Below are 26,269 nucleotides of genomic sequence, written 5' to 3'. Positions count from 1 at the left end.
CTAAAATTAATCATCTGGGAAAACACTAAATACATCCATGTACCAGATACAGCATGTGAAACAAGGTCACTAGATACCGCTTTTGACCAAGGGTCAAAAACTCTTCCAGTCCCATTCAGAGCTGGGGTTCAGCTTCAGTGCAGGCAGTGGATACAAACCCAGATCAAACTTCTGATTTTTTCTGATGATACCACCACAGCAATTTTCAAATGAGGGTTCATGCCTCTCGTTTTTGTCCTCTCCCAACATGTTGTTTAGCTTTTGAGCAGAAGTCAGTAATACCAACTTCTAGCCCAGGAGCACAAAACTTACTCACAACGTGATCCTTTGCTCTGGTAAACAGTCCTACCAACCACCTCTATACCATGTGCGGTCCTACCTGCAGTACCCATTTCAACTCTGCAGCAACAACAGCAGTTATGACTTAAGTAGATAATGAATATTATTATATGCCTTTTAAAGTGCATTAGAGGCTAAACACTAAAGGGATAGCACTCCTGTGAAGACTCCTTCTCTATAGTCTATCAATCAACAGATACTGTTTGGAACTGTTTGAAAAAACTGCTGATTTCAGATGGAAAAGAATTTCAACATATAATTTTGTAACTATATCTTTTTTTCTTTGCTGTAGTGTTGGCATCATTTCTCTCTTTATTTTTAAGACATTTGCTCTGCTTTACCTATTAAAAAATTGAAATATATTCTATATACAACACACTGTCTGAGATTTCACTGAATCATTTCACACATAAAGAGCTTAGAAGCATTTGTTAAATTCTATCTATCTCCTCTCTTTTTTTCTCTCAAATACATAGTGGACTTCACCTCTGAAGAGAAGAGAAGGTGATGGACTCTAAGATAGAGGACCAACACATGCAACGTCTGCTTTCCTGCAGAGCAGCTGGAGGGCTGTGTCACACTCGTTCCATTTACTATTAATGGACAACTGTTCTCCTCTTCCTATTTTTCAGAGGAAAGTTAAGATTTTCTATTACAATTTTCTTAGTGAATACACTGTTCTCTATGGAACATTTTTTTTTTCAGGGAAAAAAAATGCCTAAACCCCAAACATTCAGGTTTCAGCTGAAATGGAAAGTATTTGAGTGCCTTCCAGGAGCTGCAGCTTGGCCTGGGATCATCTTTGTAGATTCCATCACGGTAGTACATTGTGCCTGATGTGTCACCTAAAAGTAAACCATGCTGTTAACATAGGAGGTGTATTTCCCTATAGGAAAATGGGAATATAAGACATATAATCCCATGCAAACCATGACGACAGTTCAATGTCAAAGTATCTGATTTTCAGTGGAAATATTTCCGATTTTTTTTCACCTAAAACTAAAAGTTTTGCAAACAAACAAATAATGGCTTTTCTCACTTTGACAGGGCACATCTATAATTTAGGAAGATGGCTACTGGGAAGTTTTTTTTCTTTTTTTCTTTGTTTTAATTAGATTTAGATAACTTAGCAATAAAGCTGTTACCTTGTATATGTCTAGGAATCCACACTGATGATCAAATCGAGTGTAGAGCTCATTCAGCATGCTGATGACCTGCATGGGAGTGCACTGTGCGCAGATGGCAGTGAAGCCCACGATGTCCGAGAAGAGCATGGTGACATCATCGAACTTCCTGGCCTGAACTTGCTGCCCCTGCCACAACTGCTGAGCCACTTCCTCAGGGAAAATAGAAATCAGAAGATCTACAGTTTTCTTTTTCTCCTCTTCCAGGGCTTGGTGAGTACATTCTAGCGTTGCCTTCAGTTTATCCATTCGTTTTTTCAAGCCGTCTTGAGCCTTTGCTTGCTCCCCAACCAATATGACATCACGAGTAGCATCGTGGATAGGTATGTCTGAAAGATGGAGGCCTCGGCCCATCAGTTCATCCAGCTTGTCCACACAGGGGGAACCCAGGAACAAAATTGAATTTGATTCAGGCACATGAATCATTTGTCCTTTAATTTCCATCACCTGCAAAATAAAAGTAGAATTTAGACAAGTAAAAATTATGTGAATATACATGGATCCCTATTTTACTTGCAGTTCAGCGCATTGCTACTTATCTGCCTTCCACGGTCTCATTTCCTTCTCAGCTTAAATTATAAACACAAAGCCTTTTATACTCACCTGTTCAAATAATGAGACTCACACAGTCTAGTCACCAAGGTGAGTCAAAAACTAGCCTATACTGCTACAGTAATATCCTCAAATCAGATGTTAGATTCCTTTTCAGCTCAATTAAACAACAAAACAACCACGATAACACATATTTCTCAGAATGGGTGTAAGTAATGTTTCTAAATTTTGCTCATGGAATGTGCCTGGCCTGAAAATCAAATTCCAGAGTAGCTCCTTCTCTGTTAATTAGCTATAAATTACTTTAAAAAATAGAAAAAAATTAAAAGGAAATGACAACAACTAGCTCCAAGCAGGCAAGTGAAATGGTGAAGCAGTTTCTGTCTTTTTTCAGTGAAACAGCTACTAAGCTATGGGTGGCCATGTTACAGAGGAGTCAAAAAAGAAAAGACATGAGAAAGAACTGTGTAACAGAAAAAGTGTGTCAACGCTCCTATTTTCTATTTGTCTTCTCATACAGGCAGCCTAATCAAAGGGCAACATTATCTGTTAGAATCTGTGGATTACTTGCTGATATTCAGTCACACAACTTCTATTTGTAGCATGGAAGCAGGAACTTATAATAAGCAAAGGAGTTATCAGAAAGGATCAGGTGATTCTTCACACTGTTTTATAGAACCTTTAAAATTTTTTCATCTCAGTTCCGAGATCAGATTTCGTATTTCACTGTTAAATGGCTAGATGTCCCAATGCTAGAGTGCTGTCCACGGTGGACATGAACGAGACCCTGGCTTGTTACTTCTTGCACCAGTCCACGTACAAAGCTACCAGACTGAAATGGACATTGAAACTCAACTGTAATTTTACGTTTGCAGTTTGGGGCTACATTCTGATTTTCATGACCTTACTTGTAAGTCACATAAGACTAACTGTCTATTAAAGTAAAGAAATAAAGAGTCAATTTTTGCCTGAATATAGTATTCTTTTTAAAAAAAGAAAAAGAAAGCTAAGATGAACTTACATTTTTTGCTTAAGCAGAAAATAATTAAATAGGCTAAGCTGTACCTTTCTGTAAATACAGTCGCTGCAATAACCAATAATCATAGCGAATATTTTCATTCCAGGAGTGCACAGAGTGCAGGGTGATACTATGCTAGGTAATGTAAAAATATATAGTCCTTATGCAAAGGAGCTCATAGTCAAAACAGGCACACAGAACACAGAACAACACACAAACTTTGTGTGTTCAAGCACAGAGTTCCCTTACTGGTTAGGCACAATAATGTCTGAATCCTGCATTTTTCTATTACATGCCATCTACTGAAATAAAAAGATCTCCTCCAGTCACCCTTTCTTTCATCAGGCAGGCATTCCCTCACCCTCACATGATTCACTACATCATCTAATCCTCCTCCCATCCACAATCCCCCACAAGACAAAACAGAAAAACCTCAAGCAGAAAATCCAGTGGTGTCTGCAAGAATGATGTGAAACAAGAGCCCAAAGGCCTGAAAGTTCCTGTCGAGCTAACATGGTACTTTCCGTGGTTTGGGGAGATGTCATGAAGCTCCTGTTTCTATTAGGGATTTCTTATATCAAGTAATATGCCAGCATTGCACACCCCATTCTGAGTGTGGGGTCTGAACTCATCCTATCCCCATGCCCCTCTGCCCTCCTCTGCCTCCCCAGAGCATAGCTTAACCAGCAGGCAATCCTACAAATGTTACTTCTGACATCAGCATGGGAATTCAGCATATGAAAGATCTTCAGCACTTAAAATTGTCATTTTTCTAACTCACATTCCTTATACACCCACTAATGTTTACATTTCTAAGGCTTAGATCCCTGGCTTTGTTCTGGGAGAGCCGTCTCTGTGAGAAGGTTGGTCAGACTGGGCAAGTTTAATGCTCCAAGGCTAATTCTTCTTTTAAATTTTTTAAATGTATGGCTCCTTACTTAACATGTATAGGAAACAGGGGCCTTCCTCATGCGTGCAGCCTCATCCTTTCAAAGGGTATACACGAAATTATTTTAACTTTGAAGTGCAAATTGCGAAATGTGAGATATATGGCGTGGCCATACATCAAAAAAATTCCTTTCTTTTTTTGTTGCCCTTTTTCAGGGTGCTTTTCTGATTTGTGTGCTTAAGGCATCACAGATGTACAAAACAAATGCATCTCACATCACCACTTCACTCCTCCATCTCCAGGTGAAAATAAGAAGACACTTTGGGAGGAAAAAGCGTGACCTTGGACCCTGGCTGAGCCAGCCTGGCCAGGGGTGGGCTTTTTACCAGCACGTCAAGGCACCTGGCCAGGAATTGTTTCTCCAGTTCTTTGCTGTGAGACTAGAAGAAAACAAATGCATCCCTCTGTGTTCTTGCTTCTGCTTTGTCAAATCAGGCTTTGAACTCTTCGATGTGACCCCTGAGTGTCTGCGTGAATACACTGTGCCAACCTTCCTCAAGTGGAATCCTCTCAGGAAACACTGGCCTAGTGAATAACAGACCAGATAGGCACTTTGGAGTCCTATGCTCCGCTTCTGGGTAACCCCAGGCAAATTATCAACTCTGAATGCTTATTTGGCCTTTCAACACAGTGGGAACAATGACACTGCCCTCCCTGCAACACCCTTTAAGACTTAGGTGTGACATGCAATAGAAGACACAGGTAATCCTGTAAAATGCTTAACTTGTCCTTCTGCCCAAGTGAGCTGAGCCCCTCCACCAAGACTGAGGGCTTCAGCATGTTTTCATCATGTTCAGCATGTTTAGAAATTTGTGCTAAGATAATCTCCCTGCACAACTACTCAGTTTCCAAAGATGTCAATGCTTCAGTGCTATTTTGTCTTTACTATCCGGATATTTTTATCACTTGCTTTGCTAAACAGAAGTTGGTGGTATTTCCTATCATCCCTTTCATGTTATGTTAGTGGTTCTGATGCTCTGCTCTTTCTTGATGACTGAGGGCTCTTAGAAACCGGGCTGGTAGTCTTTTCAAGTAGCCAAATCAGGGAACAGGACAGCAGATGCAAAGCTGCCTTCACTTGCCTAGGGAGAAATAATTCTGTCTTGTAAAGAGCTAAGTGCTGCATCACTCCCCCAATTCTTCGCAAAGCTCTTTTGTTCCAAAGAAGTCATTATCAATGCTCTTTTTTACCTATGTGGAAACTGATCTCCCAAGGTCCACCTAGTTTCCCAGTCGCTGGACCACAGTGTTCCTGATATGATTCCAACCCATTCTAGAAGGCTCTGAAATGCAACTAGGATCCAGCACAACCTCCAGCTCTTTCCTTTGGACCTTCTTGCCTCTTAGATCCTTCTCTGTACCTTGAAGTGTAACTAACTGAATTAAATGGGACATCGGATTTGCCTGAAGCTTGCCATAGCATGTCTCACTTTTGCGCAACTCCCCAGAGCTGGACTGCTTTGTACCCAGACTGTAAACCTACAGGCAGTCAGGACTACATCATCTGTCTTTCCTGTAAGCAGGGAAAGACTGAAACGTTTTTATCATCAGTTGTATTTCATTACTGCTCTATTTCATTGCTTTCCTGTCTGTTTAATTACCTTCTCCCAGAATAAAATGAGAATAATTCCACTGTTTTCAGAGGACATTCTCCTGATCTACAGTGGTATAATGGAATAGAGCACATTTTGAAATGAGCAATTACATGTTAGTGTTTACGGGATTATGTTCCCGTGAAATGGTGGCACAGCCTTAGTAGTCCAGGAATTAAAATAAAAAGCCTATCAATCACTGAGTTTTGCTTTCACTGCAAACCCACTGCAAAGAAAGGGGAGCAAAGAGAAGAGGCCCTGACTCTCAGGGGTTCTTTCAGCCTCTCTTTCCCCAAGAACTACCCAGGGAACGCTGACAGACTCTAAAGCTGCTGTTTTAGAACATGAGAGAATATCCTACTGTGCTGTACACCAACAGCTACTTCATTAGGTACACATTATCCAGGCTCTGCATGCCCTGGATTCATGCCATCCTAGGCTTCAGTATGGATCAAAAGCTTATGAATCAAATGCCAACTCCATTGCCTAGTCTTTAAGGAAAAGCATGAGGAAAAGCATCATCTGCTGCACTGATGGAAGACAATACTCCTTTTTACAGAAACAGGGGTTTTGGAATACTGACTAAGAGAAGGTACATACATCTTCTAGGAAAAACTAACAGGAATAGGAGATGGTATTATTAAGGAAGATTTTGGATTTAAAAAAAATTTCTATGTGATAAGGCTGAGTTCACGGATTATGCACCTTTTTCAATCTCCCTGTTAATAGCAGAGATTCTGCTTTGATTTTGATGAGTACATAATCCCTCCTGTATTGTGATTATAGCCTTTTTATTTATTTATTTATTTATTTATTTATTGGGAGTGGGGAAGGAAAGTTATGGTGCTAGGCCACAGTTTTGTGATCAGTTACACACATGTGCTTGACTTCATACAATAAAATAATTTAATGAGAATAAATAGAGATTCTTATTTGTTTAAGAGGTGTATAATTCATGAGAGGACTAGGGGGTGTTTGGTCAAAAATTAACCTATGAAAAATCAATCTGGACACCATCATACATTTAAAGATACAAAAAAAAAAAACAGCTCAGAAAACAGAAAGAATCACTGCATCCCAAGGTTCAGAATACAGGGTAACTTTTAAAAATGTGAGTCAGCTGCTGGCTCATAATTTAAAACAGCTGGATTCACTTCTCTGAGTGTCCTGTATGATACATGGCAGTATCTCAGGGACATTTACAGCAAGATAGTCCAAAGTACTTAGGCAGTTAGGAGCTTAGAGGGATTTTGTGCGCACTGGACAAAGTAACTGGTCACTTGCAGAACGAAATGTTATGATTCTGCTTGCTATGTTTCTAGGTGACACATATAGAGGAAGGGCTGCAAGTATGATGGAAGACACTACAGTTCAAAATTTCTTAACAAATTGGAGAAATAGGCTGAAAATAGGATCCAAATTAGGGGCAATTAAGTATGTTTAGGCAGGAATAATCAAACGCAAAAATATAGGACAGCTAGCCGTTCCTTAGAAGATGACCCTGAGGTTACGGAGTGAAATAGATAAATGTCATTCAACAAGTCATGCTGTCATTAAAAAAGCAAATATTATATGGGGATGTATAAACAAGAGCATAGCTTGCAAAACACAGGAAGTAATCCTTCTCCTCTGACCACCAGTGTTCAGGCCCCAGACTGATGAATCAGTTCATGTTTGGTGTAACACTTAAACAAGGGGATCAATGAGAGAGTCTGGTGAAGAGCAGTGAAAGTGATGAAAGGCCTAGAAAATATGACCTATCTCCCCAAAACTGGAAAAATTGGAGTTTACCCCAGAGAAGACAAGACTCAGGGGAGAAATGACACCCTTCAGATAGAAGAGCTGATGCAAAGAATAGAAACTGTTCAAAACATCCAGTGGTAAAAGGACAAGAAGTAAAAGGCTAAAACTGGAGAAAAAATGTTTCATGTGGTATGTTCCCTTCTAATGGCAGGGACAGGGAAAACAGAAACAGATTGATTGGTTAGGACCTTGTTTCTCCATTATTACAGATTTGTGAGTGCAGGTTAAATCAGAATCTGCCAAAGTTTATGAACCTTGCTGGGATGCAGAGGGATGAACTAGATGACTTAACAGAGAGCTAGGTGGAGATGGGGAGGGGAGAGGTAGAAGTATATCATTTTGTCTTCATACCAAAATTATTTGACTTAAACAGTTCCAGGATAATTAAAGCAGTGCAACAGTGGAACGATCCCTCTTACTTCGTTCAGCCTACAACTAACTAGTCACTGTATGCTCTTTTTACAGTCAATAAGAGAAACAGGTACTTCTAGGATAAAATTCATGTGGTATACCTGAGATGTCTACCTCAGGGTGGAATGAGTTAGAGTAAGGGCCAGCAGAACTAACTGTGATGAAAGATTCATGGGAATAAGAAAAATTCAGATCCAAATGAAGCTCTAATTTGCCATCTAATATCTGTCAACTAGTCATCAAAGCATCTAGATTCAATATAAGAACGATAAAAAAGCACCAGCTTTCATTACACCTATCTTTTGTTGAAAAAGCAAATTAAAACATATATCCTCTCCACAGGAATGAAAAAAATGTTTAATCAGTCAGAGTATAATGAAGTTAGAGTGGAATAAACTAGGGAGAGTTTGCTCAGCATAACTTGGAGGTGTTCAGGTTCTTGCGGAAGCAGAACCCTTGGCACTTGATTACAAACTTGGATTTCCAGCTCGATGCATTGTCAAAAGACATTGTTGCACAGAACAACAAAGTGAATGCTACAAATTTCTAGTTATTTATAGAAGTCCATGGGGTGTTACATAACATGCAACAGCCTCTAAACCAAAGAGAGAAAATTTAACATTTTGTGTGTGTCGCAGATACTTGAAGAACATACATGTAGCAGCATGTATACTAGAGAGGACACACTTTTAGAAAATCCAGACAGTTAGGATGAGAAAATGATTAAAATACTTCAGTTTTAACCTGGGACCTCAAATACAATTTCTTGCTATCAAAAGAATAAGAGTGTGATGGACTAAAAGCCAGGAAATCAGGGTCAGATAGAACCTACTCCACATGAAACATAGGTATGTTTGGCAGAGGAAAGCACAGAGTCATCGGCAAGTAAATGTGAAAGGGGTAGAAGGAAAAGATGGCTCTGTTCCTCACACATTAGTGTGTCAAATCAGTTAGATTTGTCAGATCAGTTAGAGTCCAAGATAAATCCAGCTCTGAGGCATAAAAATCATGCAAAAAGGATCCCTTCAAGGGAAACCCCTCCCTTCACAAAGTAGCAAAGAGCCATAATTCAATCCTCTGTGCGCCTGAGCCTGCTCTCGGCACTAGTTCTCCAAGGGGCGAGTGGTGTAAACTCTCCATTGCAAAGGGACAGAGCAGCTTGCCCAGCTTCAGGGACCAGGCTGCATGGCACAGAAGGTGTCACCAAAACAGCAAAGAGGAAAAAACTCACCAACGTGTCCCACATCATTTCAACGTGTCTTTTAAGAGAACGTGCTTAGATTAGATTAGATTTTTGTTTTTTAATAATAAATACCTTCATGTACTTAAAAGGGATCTGTCAGTGCCCTGAGGGCAACCCTAGCCCTGACTGTCCCTGCCCAGCCCCAGCCCCATCTCAGTCCAGCCCAGGTGCCACCAGTCACTGTTCTGCGACGACGGCCTAACCCCTGCCTGGCCATGGGCCTCCCGACACCCGCCCCAGCCCCAGCCCGTCCGCATCCCCGCTGGGACACCCCCCAGGGCCCTGCACCCTCATAGCAGGGGGAAGGGCCCTGACGGCCAGCATTGGCCTAGTCCCACCGGCCACCCCTGCCAATACTGGCCCCGGGAGCCGCCAGCCCACGTAGTGCCATGATAGGATCCCAGAAAAGATTTTTCCTAAAACAGATGTTTTTTCTTTCCCTGGAAAATCTATTGACTCCATTAAAACTATTGGTAGGTGTCACACACTGTGATGTTAGATTTTTAGGTATCCATCACACCTCTCTGCCATTTCATCAAAAGCTAGGATATTTTATGAAGATATATAGTTACCCAATGTACTCCAGCAACATGGAATTGTTACAAATTTACAGCATCAGGGTAAAAAGATCTCTGTTTATACTGATCAGAAACAGAGCATGAAAAATAATTTTGTGGGAAATGTCCATTTTTTAGCATAAGATCTTTCTCGCTGAATGTTCTGATTAGATTGATTTCTTTTTGGAATCCAGTGGAAGTGTCTTGGATTTTTCATGGATTATGGATTTTAGAAACTGTACGATTTCTGCTCTTAGGTCACTAAACAGCTCCTAAAGTTAAAGAATTTAGGAGCCCCATGGAACTTCTCAGTGACATTTACATTCTTGACATAAAGTTTAAAACAGAGAAGAGGATTAACTGCTCTGAGCAGCTGTAGATTCTGGGGAGATTCCAGTTTATGGGATATTTCACAATTTTTCATTTAACTCTGAGCCAGCCAAAAGCCTTTTAAAAAAATTCCTGAAAACCAGGAGCTCTGCTTCTTGACAGGAACTGTGAGAACTGTGCTAGCAATAAATGTGTTCCAAATAGAAGGTTATCAACCAACACATTATTATTAATTTTGCATTTCAAACCAAAGAAAAATGCATTCTTTTGTATTCATGACCTTGTCACGGTTGGATTATAACATGGCCAAATCAATCAAATTGTAAGGGAAACTTCTCATATTTAATATTCTCTCTGTGTTTGTGCATGACAAATGGCAGAGAATTACACTGAGGTTCCAATGACTGTATCTAAAACACTACTTATTGTCATAAGTCTTTTCTGGGAAAAGGAAATGGACTATTCAGTTGCATTTTCTTTCCCTTTTAGAAAAGGGATGGAGAATGAGAAAACAAGAATGGAATATTTGAGAAAGTCATTAAAGCTTTCTGAAAAGATGGTTCTTCAGTTCAAACTAATTTCCATCAGCCTGATAAGGCACGGAGGTGGAGGATGACACAAATGCTCATTCAGTTTGCCATCTTCACAGAGGGAAAAATCAAGCTTGCCACCACTAAATCTTCAGGAATAATTCTTCCAAATTAGTAGATAACATCCCTAACACAATGCTTTTCTTGTCTTTTTGTGCACCTGCCTATATTTTAAGAACATTCAAAGAAATTTATGCATTATCATTTATAATAGTAACTCTCTGACTTCCAAAGCTTTCTCCTGTCCAAGACTCTTACAACATACGATCAAAACAAAATCTTATAGCAGACTTATGGGCCTCAAAGCAACATTATTTTGGTTTTTTGGGGGGCAGGGAAGGGCGAGGATGAGAGAATCTGAGAAGAAATGAAACTGTGGTTTCACTTGTAGACTTCTGGAGAGAATATGAAGAGCCCACAGCTGCTGCCCCAAAAGCAGATCAGAGAGTTTGACAATAAGAGACAGTACCCATAACCCGGCTACCAGCTGGATGAGTGTTTGTGCAGGTAAGCTGAATGCACCTAAAGGCAGGCACTCCTGTGGTTGCCACTGACTTTAATGGTTCCCACGTAGGTCCTTACCATGTCGGCATTTCACACAGACAGCTCTGAACATGCTGAATTATGAGCAGAAAATTCCACTTCTGAATAAAAGATAATATACTATCATTAAGTACCTTTGTCTGCTCGATTGCTTCTTTAAAACCTCGACTCTCTTTTTCTTTTTCAGAAATAGTATTCTATTGCTCATCTTACAAAATAGTGTAATGACCAGCACCCAGAGCAAGGTAATGTTCAGCACGTTCCACTAAATCAAATTTTACAAAACGTCAAAGTATCTGCAGAGAAATTTCTGTTCGGATAAATGTCTAACATAAATTAATGAGAATAATTTAAGATTCCCTTTCCAAGATAGGACTTTTTTGTTGTTTTAAACAAATATGTCATTCTGTTTTTATCTTTTGTTTACATCGTGCAAATCCAGCATCAAAGACCTTTCAATTTCTCTTGAATTATTTAAGAGAAATTTTAAGAACAGTTGGGTTATGCAACAACAGAAGTGGCTGGTTGAAAGACACAAAGGATGGGTCCAATCCTTCCTACAAGTATTAGCTTAAAATTAATCTTTACAATTATCGAGGCCTTCCCTTTCCTTGTTGATGCATTATGCCATGCAGCTGTGTGCAGTCACGCCAGGGGAAAAAATTATCAGTGACTGACACTCCTCTGGAGCTCCTACTCTGAATCGGGGCCCTTTTCTGCTATATGTTGTAGAAACACAAATAATGTACCATTCTTGTTCTACTGAGCTTACACCGGAAAATTCTCAACTTCTACTCACGACAAAGATACAAGTAAGACCACTGTAAGATACAGTGTAAGATCACTATCTAGTTAAAGAAAAGAACTATTCATGTTCATGTAATCAAAGATTAAAGATCTTCTCACCTGTGCACTAACTGGCTTGCAGACATTTTTATCCTTTAGGACTTATATGCACCAACTCCTTTACTGTTCTATTTCATCTTAAGTATATAAATCTGTTCCAAATTCCTGCCAACACCACACTAAGCAAATTGATTACATGTGGAGTTCTCTATTGGTATTTTTACTTTGTTTTTCTTTTTATTGCACCATATATCAAGTACTTTTGCAGCTTTGATAAAGGATTCCATCATTAGAATCTGATATAGAGATTCATCAATTCTGATCTCTTGGTGCAGTATACATTTTCAGAACACCAGGACAAGAATTTTCTGTTTTTCCCAGACCCACCATTTCCAAGTTAGACATAATTAGACAGAGTCGTTCAACCTCTCAGTGAAGCCATTGTAAATATACCCAGCTGATTTTAATGGGAACTGCATCAGGCCTTTAAAATTAACTTTTTTGTATTTTACTTAGAAAGGCTGAATTCCTTTCAGTATGTTTGGTAAAATACATTACAACGTTAATAGACTCCTCATCCACAACTTTCAATTAATTATCACATTCAGCCTGTACCAGTAAAACATATCTTTATGTGCAGTCTCCGACAGGTTATGTTAAAGTTCTTTATTTGGAAATAATACATTGACCTACTTTAATAGTCCCAGGTTGAAGGTGTCATTTTTTAACGACTTCCACAGTGTATTTATCTTACAACCCATCAAGAAATGAAAAGCAAACAAAAATATTAAAATCCCTTCAAGATTGCTATTAATAGAACATACACAGAGTCTGAGAGGAAACAACCAGGGCATAGTGAATATTCACATTTCCATGTGTGTTGAAATATCTTCTTAGCTTCCAGGTTTGTTCAATGTAATTAATTCTTTCTTTTTTTTTTTTTTCTTGAAATGTTAACAAAGGAAAACAAATGAATTACGTGAAAGATGGTATTTTAAAACCGAGACAGTTTTAGTTGTCTTGATTATGCTAGCCCAAATTCAAGAAAACAGTTAATGCAGGCTGCTTCTATGGCACAGGCTGACAAGGAGAGCAAAATACGAAGCTGTCCAAAGTGCTTTAGCTGCTCAGCACTGCTGCCTAGGAGCTACCAAAGGCTGATGGGGGGCTGGTCTTTCAACTGCAAAGGGATGGGGCAAGCACATGTGTGGATGCAAATGGGAGGCCCAGCCGCTACAGAAAAGAGAAAGAGGGGAAGCAGTCGGTCTAAAAATTTTGAGAACTGCTGCCTTAGGAAGCTCAATTTGCAGATTTTTGTCCTCAGATACCTCAGACAGTGTTTGCAAAATTGCTCAGTATTTGCTTCGGGCTGACAGGCACAGCATCAGAGGCCGCGGGACTGCCCAAGCTCAGTGCTGTTCCTCAGCTGAAGAACCCTGCTGAGAAGTAGAAAATATTTGCTCAAGCACAGCATGACATTAACACAGCTACCTGGCTTTTGGATTAGGGCCAACTTACATCTGGCAGGCTGAAAGACCAAGCAAAGGTAATGTAAAGCTGTTTATACACACATAGACTGACAGGACCAACTTCACCCGATTTATGTAAATCCTGATCTGCAGCTAATTTGAAGCTGAGAATTCCCGAAAGGGCAGAGTACTTGATGAGCACCCCGATTTTCAGCATTGTCATTCCTATGTTTCTTTTCATGTTAAAGCCTTAAAGCCTCAAATCCTGTTTTCCAAAGCCAGTTTTAAGAATAGGATGTAGATGCTTTTCAAAATTTCACCTTTTGTATTTCTGTTCCCTTTGGAAAGTCAGAAGCACCTTCCTTCTCATTGATGACTGCTGAGTCCCCCACACTATTGGCTCTGAAATTTTCAAATAGGTCTTAGTGTATTTTGCTACAACTAGAGAAAATAAAAAAAAATAAGGAGTGTTATAGGAAGATCCCTCTGAAGCCTAATCGTGTGAGAAAGCTGTGAAAATAATTCTTCTAGGAGAAGAAGAAATGCTCTTGCCACTGCTGAGAGCAGGGCATTGATTACGTTAGAGCTCCACATTCAGAAGTCTTTTTACTTATCACATCGCAACAAAGGTGACTAAACTCTTAACAGTTCTCTGCACTGTCTGAAGGAGATATGAAGCCAGGGAAAAGCATTCCTTCCTTACCTCCAGAAAAACCTAGTGAGTTTAGAAATTTCAGAGGTACCCTTGGACTAGCCCCTGCAGCTGTAGCCATGGTGGCTGGAGCACACACTCTGCCTTGCTCCTCACCCACAGGGCTCCTCAAGAAGGTCTGGATCCACTCCTTCAGCCCTGAACCCTAACCACCTACTGACCTGCTCCTACTGCTGTGTACTGCCCTCACACACTGGTGCTGGCCTCCCGTCAGCACTACCACAACATTATTTATGGACAGAGTGTGCTACATCTGCAAAGGTAGCCAAAAGTTATATAGCACAGATTAGCCAGGAAGGGTCTATGACAAATGTTTTCCATACATACCTAGGCTAGATGCAATGCTGGTGTTACAAACGGGGCTGATGCACCTCCCACTCATCCTGCTGTTTGGAACAAGCACCACATCCCAAGATGTTACTGCAGAAGCTACAGCCCTGTCATGCTGTCCTTAGCTGCAAGTCCGGTTTCTCGAAGGCAGTATGTTTTCTACCATGATGCCAGCTAGCTTCCCACCAGGGCCCATCTCCTCTCCTTTATGCTTGCTGGGGTTATTAGGGACCTGACTGACCCTTGAATCAGTGGGTAGGTAGGAGTGTCAGCCCCCTGATGGTCTTCCTTCAATATCTCCTGAATGAAAACTGCTATTATCCCAGAATCTGCCATGAAAGAGACCCCATGAGAAGATTCTAAAAGCAAATGGAATCCCTTCATGAAAATTAATTTAACTTAGTTAGCATGATTGGAAATCTGAAGCCTTCTGTGGTGATGATTCGCTGTAAGGCTAAGTTTTATTAAACATTTCTATACCTACCTCTTCTGGCAAGTGTATTTTCATCAGTGACACTGTACTTGGATTATTTATTTAGGCTTTGCTTTACATGGCCTGTCATTGACTTATGCAAACTTATATGGTACAGGCTTATTTCATACATATACATAGACACACTCATGAACAGCTTCTTGGGCGCATGGCATGGTCTGCTTGGATTTAACAAGCAATGAGGATGATTTGGGGCCTAGTAATACACAGTTTTGTCTTAAATGATTTTTCATTGATGTCAGATATTCCTCATAGTGCTGCAGTAGAGTGTAATCCATAGATTTTTCCTACATATTTACACCAGAAATCCCATTCAATTCATTTCATCCTCTGTTCCTTGTATTGTCCATTTATGGCACTCAAGCTAACGCAAACACAAGAAATTGCTATCTTTTTTAAGCTTTCAAATATAACTGGGAATATTTGGATAGATATGATAACCTTCAAAGTGCTTTATTTTAATTAATGTGCTTCTTAATGTAATTTCAAGTCAACACAACAATGAGCATAAGGAAGCACTAAAAATCAGGATCTTTACAAAAGTATTAAGAATACGTAGAGCATTTTAAGGAGTACTAAATGTTATTGTATTAACAAGGTAATGATGCTATGAAATAAAATTATAACCCTCAAAATGACACTGGTTGATGCACTGCGAATACAGAAGGTATGACCTCAGCTTCTCATGAGCAGGATCATATGATTTATTTATAGAGTCAAAATAAGTAGAAACAAGCTAATTCTCCCAAATAATCTATTCTTGCATGGTTTTCCATCAGAAGGATAGTCACCAAAAAACAAGAGAAGGTAAAATGCTGCTATTTCCAATCATACTGAAACATTGTCTTTTGATTTAAATCAGTGAGACTATTCACAGATCAGCTGATTTATTCAAAAGGAGAAACTATTCGTGTATTAATGTATTTTGTAAATTAGATAGTTTGCATTCACAGAGGTGTGACAGACAATGAGGATGATTATCCAGCTTCAGAAAAAAGCAAGTCACACACAAAAGCACACCAATGACTAGCTCTGTGTTACAGAATCACAGAATCACAGAATCGTTTAGGTTGGAAGGGACCTCTGGAGATCATCTCGTCCAACCTCCCTGCTCAAGCAGGGTCACCTAGAGCATATTGCCCAGGATCACATCCAGACGGCTTTTGAATATCTCCAGCGAAGGAGACTCCACTACCTCTCTGGGCAACCTGTTCCAATGCTCTGTCACCCTCACAGTCAAGAAGTTTTTTCTCAGGTTCAGATGGAACTTCCTGTGGTTCAGTTTCTGCCCGTTGCCTCTTGTCCTGTTGCTGGGCACCACGGAGAAGAGACTGGCCTCATCCTCTTGACACTCCCCCTTCAGATACTTGTACACGTTTATGAGATCCCCTCTCAATCTTATCTTCTCCAGGCTCAACAGGCCCAGCTCTTGCAGTCTTTCTTCAGAGGAGAGATGCTCCAGCCCCCTCATCATCTTTGAAGCCATCCGCTGGACTCTCTCCAGGAGTGCCATGTCTCTCTTGTACTGGGGAGCCCAGCACTGGACACAGTCCTCCAGGTGAGGCCTCACCAGGGCTGGAGTAGAGGGGCAGGATCACCTCCCTCCACCTGCTGGCAACACTCTGCCTAATGCAGCCCAGGATCCCATTGGCCTTCTGGGCCACAAGGGCACACTGCTGGCTCATGTTTAACTTGTTGTCCACCAGCACTCCCAGGCCCTTCTCGGCAGAGCTACTTTCCAGCAGCTCAGCCCCCAGCCTGTCCTGGTGCATGGGATTATTCCTGCCTAGGTGCAGGACCTTGCACTTGCCTTTGTTGAACTTCAGGAGGTTCCTCTCCGCCCACCTCTCCAGCCTGTCCAGGTCCCTCTGAAGGGCAGCACAGTCTTCTGGTGTGTCAGCCTCTCCCCCCACTTTAGTATCATCAGCAAACTTGCTGAGGGTGCACTCTGTCCCTTCCTCCAGGTCATTGATGAATATATTGAACAAGACTGGACCCAGCACTGCCCCCTGGGGGACATCACTAGCCACAGGCCTCCAACTTGACTCTGCACCACTGACCACAACCCTCTGAACTCGGCCATCCAGCCAGTTCTCAATCCACCTCACCGTCCACTCATCTAGCCCACATTTCCTGAGCTTACCTAGGAGGATGTGATGGGAGACAGTGTCCAAAGCCTTGCTCAAGTCCAGGGAGACAACATCCACTGCTCTGCCCTCATCTCCCCAGCCTGTCCTTCCATCAGAGAAGGCTATCAGATTGGTCAAGCATGATTTCCCTTTGGTGAATCCGTGCTGACTACTCCTGATCACCTTCTTGCCCTCCACGTGCTTAGTGAGGAGCTGCAGGAGGAGCTGTTCCATCACCTTTCCAGGGATGGAGGTGAGGCTGGCAGGCCTGTAGTTCCCTGGCTCCTCCTTCTTGCCCTTTTGGAAGACTGGCGTGACATTGGCTTTCTTCCAGTCCTCAGGCACCTCTCCTGATCTCCAGGACCTTTCCAAGATGGTGGAGAGTGGCCTAGCGATAACATCCGCCAGCTCCCTCAGCACTCGTGGGTGCATCCCATCGGGGCCCATGGATTTGTGGATGTCAAGTTTAGACAAAAGATCTCTAACCCGATCCTCCTCAACCAAGGGAGAGCCTTCCTTTCTCCAGCCTTCCTCTCTTGCCTCCAAGGTCTGGAATTCCTGAGGACTGGCCTTAGCAGTGAAGACGGAAGCAAAGAAGGCATTCAATAACTCTGCCTTCTCTGTATCCTTCGTCACCAGGGCACCCACCCCACTCAGCAGCGGGCCCACGTTTTCCCTAGTCTTCCTTTTGCTATTGATGTATTTGAAGAACCCCTTCTTGTTGTCCTTGACATCCCTTGCCAGATTTAATTCCAACTGGGCCTTAGCCTTCCTTGTCGCATCCCTGCACGCTCTGACAACGTCCCTGTATTCCTCCCAAGTGGCCTGTCCCCTTTTCCACATTCTGTGTACTTCCTTCTTCTGCTGGAGTTTTGCCAGGAGTTCCTTGCTCATCCTTGCTTGTGTTAAAGCACAAATGCTCTCACAAGATGGAATTTGGGGAATTACATGTTTTGTTTAAAAAGTTTTCCAACTGCTTTAAAAATGCATGATTCTCCTGGAGGGATGCTCCTGAAATGTAACAATGAAAAGGCCTAAACTGTATTCTGATAAAGTTAATGAGGAGGCTGTTACTGACAGCAGCACACTCTGGGAGAGAGGATTGCAAACGAATGGAAAATCCCTCCATTCTCAAATAATCAAAATACATCCATCTTTTATTGGAGGAAACAGACGATTCTAGGCGATATCTACCAATACATACTACTAGCATATGTTGTGTCAGTTTATTATAATAAATTGAAAAAGTCTGGTAACATTTGTGGTTTGTCAGTCACAGCTAAACAGTACAACTAGCCATTTTCCCCAATTTCTTCCCACACATGTTTGTGAAAGGAAATAACACCTTTTGCTCAACAGGCAGGAAAATGAGGTATTGTTTACCAAAACTCATTTTGAGGCATTAGTGATCTGTGAAAAGATGGAAGAATGAAATCTCTTTTTCTCTTCTTTCTGCTTTGGTTAGAGGCCCCTCAGCAATCTAAAAACACTATTATATTTTAGATACAATAACACAACTGAAGTATGTTAAATGACCACAAATTACCAAGGTACTTCAATTGTATTTAGGTACCCAGAGTAAAAATCCTAGCCTATTTAAATAAATGGCTAAACTACCAACTTCAATAAGGTAAGAACTCTACTGCAGATTCTTGTCTATGCTACGAAATTATATACTACTTGAATATTGATAATCTTGCACAAAATACACCCTCTTTGTTTATTTCAAAAGTTCAAAACATCTGAATGCTTGTATTTCACAAAAACAGCCAACAACTAAAGTTGGCAGAAAAAATTAATCAGCCAAAGCTTATTATGTGAGAACTTTCCAGAGATCACCTTCCAGATTTCCAGAGCTGTATCGCAAACTCTGAGTCATCAGAAAGGTACGTTCTACAGAGGTCAGTTGATTCCGAGTTTCACATGTGTAAATCACTCAAGTCTTGAGTGATTGAGAAGAATTGTCTTGACTTCACAGAAGCAGCAATGACAACAACATAGCTGACTCATGCTGCTAAACATTTAACCTTTTATGTGACGACAATCTTATTATTTAAGTTAAAAGTCAAAATCTTGTATTAAAACTACATCACAGATGAAACGATAAATTGTGGAGATGCAACACCATTCCTAGTGTTTTAGTTTGTAGAAGCTTAAATCTTCCAGAAATAACCCTATATTAAGTTCATTATTATAACAAACTGCAAGCAAATTGTTCTGGAGTAAGAACTGAAATTTTGCAACAAATCTGAAAAATATATTTTAGACACCATTTTTTCTCATATTTGGTTATAGTTTCAAATTCAAGGCTGTTAACAAAAGAGTTCTAACAATGCTGACTTTAGTAAGCTCACCCTCAAACAGTCCCTCCCTAAGACTGATAGATGTATTCTTAATACATGCAACAAATAGTAGCAGCAGCTCATCAAAAATTTCCTGGCAGTATATTTTTTATGTCAGAAAATGCTGATTCAATGAAATCAAAATATTTCATGGGTATACATTAACTAAATGAAAGGATAGGACAAAAAAACTGTATCCATGTACACTCAGAAGTTCAAAGCTCTTCAGTTCCTTTGTTAATATAAATGAAGTGATAAAATACAAAATAAAGGGCTTCATCTTTATTGAAACAAACATCTTCAATTTTATTGAAAGGGAAACACTACATTCTGAAGTTTGGTTCTCAAAATTTTGAAATACCAAGTCATAATATTAATTTTTGAAAAGAAAAAAATTATGGAGTGTCAGAATTCTCCATGGTTAAGGAATTTGAAATTTTGATAATTTCTCATAATGCCAAGTCATTAAAAGATCACACCATTTACATGGGGCACTCATCATTTATGTGGGGCAGCATACCCTGAGCTGTAATTAACAGAAACAGTTTCCTCCTCAACAGCTATGGTAAAAAAAGTGGAAATATTTTATTACATGAGAGTGTGTATCTTACTAAATACAGGCTACAATAATTGTAGTTTAGATATATCAGTACTATCAGATTGAAATGAGATTTGGGTTGCAGATATTTTAATTAAGTCTTGTTTTGTGATATTTGGATCAACAAAATGAGAAATATCTTTTCTGATGCAGCATAACAGACTTTTATAAAAAATCATTCCAGATGAACACTGGTCATACCTTTCCACTGGGTATTTTTTAGCAAACCTAACTGGCATGCTTCTAACAGAAACTGATTCAGTTGCTTTACTGAACACAACACAGAAGTGACTTCCTTCTTTTCCTCTCCATCCTGACCCCTACACACTTACATGGTTAACAGCCAATAATATTTTCCTTAGTCAGACCAGCAAAAATCATATGTCATGACTTCTCATGTTGATGTTGCTGTGCTATTATTCTCATTAAACAGGCAATTCCAGGAACAACCTGTCTCTGGCAAGCTGTATTAGCTTTACACATTTTCTCACAAGCCAACCTAAATTCCTAACATACAGGTAATGATTTTCCTGTGCTTATTTATGCATTAACCTTGGGACACAGTTATTTGTTTAAAAATAGATTGGTAAGATACTTCTACGTTGGCTCTGTGATAACACTATAATTATAGCACTAAATTTGCTGTATTAGATTTAGTCTGTAGTTTGTCTAGTCTCAGGCTTTCTATCCGTCACTGACCAATAGCAGAAGTAGAAACCTCTGCTGGCACAACCAGGGGAGTAATGTGACCAGGCCAAGGATACAGCTTTGGCCAAAGCATGGAGTTTCTGTAGCCTTTGTGGACAGGGGAGCGCTTCTCATCAAGGAATGGCAAGGAGGAGCAAGCTATAGGGTTTGGTGAAGTTACCTCCTGACTGATAAAGTGAAAAAAGACTCCAAGAGAGCAGCTTCGTGTGTTTGCACTCTGCACCTGGGGAGAGCTCAGGACGGACCTCACAACGCAGGCGTGGAACACATGGCGGTATATTTTCAACTATCTTGGGGGTGAAAGAAGTTGTTTGTTTGTTTGTTTGTTTTGTTTTGTTATTTGCTTTGTTTTTTCCAGGAGGATACCATAAGACAGCCTAAAAAGCTGCTGCATGAAGTGAGGAGGAAGATACTAAGACTTTAAAGTGACCTGGCTAAAAAGCCACATACCACACTATGTGATCCTACTGACCAAGCCACAGTGGGAACTCCAGAACAGTAAAATCCAGATTTTTTCTCATGCGAAGTGGCTAATTCTGTACTGTGATAGGTTCTCAACTTTATTTCAGGGCAATTAAATATTTGATGTTCTGTAACCTGGTTCTGATTTAGCCACTAATTGTTTTCTCTTTTTTTTTAATAAGAACATATGGCCAACTCTTCAATGAGTTTACTGGTTTTGGTCATTGTTTAACAGTGGGAGTAAGGAGTTTGTACTGACCTGTAGCATTTACGGGTTTCCTAATATCTTTAGAGAATCTATTCTCATTTCTTTGGTCACTGATTTTCTCCGCGTGATCCAAGGCCAATTCCCAAATATGTTCTCTCTCATTACACTGAAAATCAACAATCTCTTCTGTGCATCATCTGGCAAAATCATCTTTAATCTAGAAAGGGAGCTTGTTTTTTCAATACCAGTCACTCTTCATACATGTCTCCAGCCTGCCTTGATTCTTTTTTCCTTACCAAGACTAAATGCAGTAAACAAACTAGGATTATATGCTATTAATCTATGACATTTGATTTAAACACAATTTTTTGCTCTTTCTTTTTTTCTTCTTCTTCTTGTTAAACTCTGGTTTTCCTCTTAAAATTTGGCTATTGATTTCAGGACAAGTCATGTTCTCATCTTCAATAGTACAAATTTAAAATAACATCCACTGAAGTAACTCAGCTTATTCTAGACGAACAGTGGTGTGATAAAGCAGCATTTCACCTATAGCTGCTTCCATGAATTGACTCTATTAACTACCATTAAACATGAAGCTTTCTGGTTTTTCCATACAAGAGCCAAAGGACAATGATTTTTTCCAAGTTTCAGTTCGATTTGCCTTAAGTAGTCTTTATTTTAAAAGCCCTGAAAAGTATAAATGTATTCCAGAATTCAGACATTTTACAGGTTTCTCCTACTTCTTTCTACTTGCTCATGCAGAACATAGTTTCTGATTCATTAATTAAAGATTTTTCTAAAAAGCACAAGATCCATTGCTTCTCTAGCCAGAGATACTGTTTTTATGTACTCTAAAAAAAATCCTATCTGCCTCCAAGAGAATATATTCTAAAAGAAAGGTGTTCATGAGCACTGGAATGCAAAAAACAAAACCTCAAATAGGAAAATGATCAAAATTCTCTGAAGCAACTGCTTCTGGGCACTGCGTCTCTTCTTCTTTTAAGAGAAATAAAATTTTATGGATGGAAATTAGAGCCTTTCAGCTACTTCACATTCAGTACCCAATAACACACCTGTATTTCTAGGTTCTCATACCCACTATTTTTCTAACCTTACAAGTAAAGCAGAGACATACTATTACCCATAATGTTGTGTCCTGGATTCAGGCTGCCTCAAAGCTCTAATTTTTTTAAATGATGGCTCATACTGTGATGTAACGTTGCATTATTCCAGCAAATTATTCTGGATGTGTATTTCACATTTATACTCTTCACAGAATCTCTTTTAAAGAATAAAATGTTCATAATAAGGAATCTGAAAACAAAGCAGGAATGAAATTAATTTCATCTTTTCTCTTGGGCTGGCCTGCCTTATTCATTTACAAAGAGAAGACAGAATGGCTAAAATGGATTACTATGTAAGAAGAGGGAACTATTTTTCATATGTATTTTAAATTATATAAACTGTAACATATTTTGGAGTCAGTAACATTTATTCATTTTCAGCAGGTAGGAGTGCTTGCTTCTTTCCATTTTTGATAGAATAGGAGGGAATTCTACACAGGGAAGAGCATATATTGTCTTTAAAAGAAAAGGGAGTGAAAAAGTATTAAATATAATGAAAGCTTCATCTTCACGTATCTAACAAGCCCTTTCCTTTCAATCCTGGATGATTCAAAACTATATTTAATTTGTTTTCTTACTCTTCCAGCATAGTTCCTCCTTTTCTGGAACCTACGCAGTAGCAAGTGTAAACAGATATACTATTAAAATGCAGTTTCTGACGCACATGTAAAACCACATAACAAATCTAAACTTGGCTTGATCATCTTTTCTTGCTGTATCTTTGTGCATCTTCCTAAAGCAGCCTCAGTAATTACTGATATCATGTGGCACAGTTATGGACTTTGAATCAAAACAAAAGGCAGCAGATGATTGCAATAATTTTAGATGGTAATGAATCTAACATTAGATTGTTAGAACCCTAATGAGAATCAAGGTGGTTTGAAATGGTAGGCTCAAATCAGAATTAAGTTTCATATTCTTTTTGTAAATATGCATAATTTAAACTTCCTGGAAGTGTTTCAATATCTAAATAACAAGGGCTAATGGCTTTTACTTCATAAATAACATACAAAGTATGTAACATATGCTTTATTTAAGCTGCACGAACCCTTGGAACATACATGTGCATAGGGGAAATATAGAGAGTTAAAATACAAAGAGTACAGAAACTGCCAAATTTTGTAAAAAGAACCAAACAGACAGTTCAGTTTCACCCTTAGTTATTTTGCTTATCAAACCTCATCAGAACAAAATTATCTCTGTCCTTTTTTATTTTTTAAATATCTTCCAGAAATTTTAAACGCAGTGTAACCTCTTCTTGTTTGGAAAAGTTGCAGCAAAAAAAAAAAAAACATGCTAAGGGTCATATGAAAAATCTTCTCCAAGTAATTTCTTGTCTCTACAATGTAATACTTCAGATTGCCTGAGAGCTTCCAGATTATCACAGCAAAGTTAAACAAGATGCTAGCTCTTTCCAAGATTTCATACTAAGATTCTCCATCTATATGGAAAAGATCCTCTCCTTTGTTGTTTTCTTATCATTATAGCAGAGAACATTAGTTATTTCAACTATACTTTTTTATACTAAATTCTCACCCTCAGTGTAACTATGAGCATGTGAATTTTGTCATAATTTGTCCTTCTTTGATCTGTTATCATCTTCTAATTCTTCATCTTTATTAACTGCGACTCATCTAAGATTCAGACTTTGTGCTTCTAGATCTTCTATCTATAGCATCTTGTGGGTGTTATAAATATTAGATAGCATCTTGTGTGTGTTTCTTCTTTTAAGATCCAAACCTTCAAACGATTACACTTCTGATACAATATCTATGACAGCCAAGCAATAGAAAATGTGCCATAGAGCAATATATTTCTCTCTATTATTATTTTTTAATTTGAAGATGAAAGATGAAAGGCCCTAGCCAAGGAAAAAGAATTTTTCCACGATACTGCACCTTTGATACCTGTCAGAGACTCTGATATGTTCCATCTGTTTTTATATACAGATGAAAAAGGAAGTGAATATTGGGACAGTTTTATTGATAGAGCCAATTATATAGTACATTGCCCCACTAACAAGAAGCGTCACTGGCATAAATCCTTCTTCCATTTATACTGGTCGATACAAGATATAAGCCCAGTAAGTCAATGCAGTTGATTAGATTCACAGAACTGTGATTGCAAGCAGAATTCTTCTGTTTTGGATGAGTGAAAGAGGATTTGGCAGAAGAAAAGAAACAATCATGAAGCAAATTTCAGTCCTGTTCTTATTGCAGAAGTCTCTCTGACTTCAATGGAAACAGGATCAAGCCAGCACTCAAGCTTGATCAAACTGCTCTTTTTTTAAGCTAGCAATTATTGTCACGTTGCCTGGGAAAAAACAGCTATTAGAAGATTATAAATGTTCAAAGGAGAATTATAAAATATAATCTCTGCAGCCAAAGAAAAGGAGCTATTAATTTTCTCCACTCTAAACTAAGTCTCCTCAAAAAACAACTAATGAAGAAATGTAACTGCTAAAAGAATAAATATACTTTCCATCAGATGTTAATATTGCTGACATTTTTCCTCTTGACTGAACTCTGAAGTTAAATCTGTATTTAGCAGACACAATAAAGCAAAAATGAGAAATTACATCATTACTGTTAGCCAACCATGTCCAATTTCATACTAGTTTTCGTACAGTAGCAAGTGTGTGCCCCTTAAATTAAAGAAATGGAGTTAATTTAGCACAGCCTGTAGCATTTCTTTCTCCCCTAGGACAATGCTGAAGCCGTCTATTCTCTTAGCCAAGGGGTCTGAAAATTCAGAGACTGTTGGATTTCCAATTCAAATTGAATATCCAAATTAGGGAGTTAAAATGCATGACAAGATGGAGAATGTCTTTTACTAGCCTGACATTTATAGTACAGACTGCATAAAGGGAACTGTATTAAAAGGACATAGTGATTTTATTATAACATCCCTTAGTAGTTTTGTTGTTACTGATTTATAGAATGAACTGGGAAGCTGCTTTTTTATAAGCACACATTTTCCTTCCGCATTCTACAAAGAGTGTAGTTTGAGAAGTGATCCATTCAAAATCACAGTCTGTGATTCTTAAATTACTATTCCTAATCAACCAGAGTGAGCCAAGAGCCAGCTACAGGATTTAGACACCTAAAACACAACTTCAGCCTTTAGACACAGATCCTAAACTGTTATCTAAACCTGAGACGGTGGTCAGAGGCACATAAGCTCACCGGGCACCTCCCTGCTGGACCTAAACCCTCTGTAGGTGCCTGCCTACAACGTCCAGAGGTCTGTCAGCTGGAACACTTCGTGGCCAACCTCCTGTGTAAGATATAGTGGAATCCAGAAAAGCAGCAACACCTTGCCCCATCCATACGGAGCCTCAAACGGTGGGCGTATTGCCTACAGCTGTGGACAGCACTGCTTTCTCACTCGCAGACCCCCTTATTTAAAAAATGGTAGTGGAGGAAGTTGTAATGCAGGGCTTTACATAGTACTCTAACATAGTACTTGTCTGAGGAATAGACGTGCGGGCTCTTGGTCTCCTTTGCCCACAGTGATCAAATTCTCATCCATTTTTGGGAAGATTCTGGTTTCTAGATCCTAAATGGACTAAACGTTTCTCTTTTTCTCTTTTCAGATGTAGCCTGGGGTGTCAGTTCTCTTCAGAGCAGGTCAGAGCCATCAGGGTCAGAAGCCCATGCTTTGCTATTTCCCTCTTTGTGAGGACGGCGAGTTCCCACACGTGGACACTTTAGGATTCATAGGATGCAAGAGAACGT

The 26,269-nt window shown here is 39.5% G+C and overlaps 1 protein-coding gene across 1 annotated transcript in view; it reads right to left on the bottom strand.

Moving 5' to 3' along the window:
- The window catches only part of GUCY1A2 (guanylate cyclase 1 soluble subunit alpha 2), a 186,386-nt gene that overhangs the window by 91,814 nt on the left and 68,303 nt on the right, over window positions 1-26,269 (bottom strand). Inside the window, exon 5 of the mRNA XM_068930349.1 lies at window positions 1,485-1,970. Coding sequence (XP_068786450.1) covers window positions 1,485-1,970 — 486 coding nt within the window. The remainder of the gene's footprint in view (window positions 1-1,484; window positions 1,971-26,269) is intronic.

The sequence above is a fragment of the Struthio camelus genome, chromosome 1 (assembly GCF_040807025.1).
Source record: "Struthio camelus isolate bStrCam1 chromosome 1, bStrCam1.hap1, whole genome shotgun sequence".
Lineage (NCBI taxonomy): Eukaryota > Metazoa > Chordata > Aves > Struthioniformes > Struthionidae > Struthio > Struthio camelus.
The sequence above is the reverse complement of the archived record's forward strand: the minus strand, read 5'-3'. Positions and strand labels throughout refer to the sequence as shown.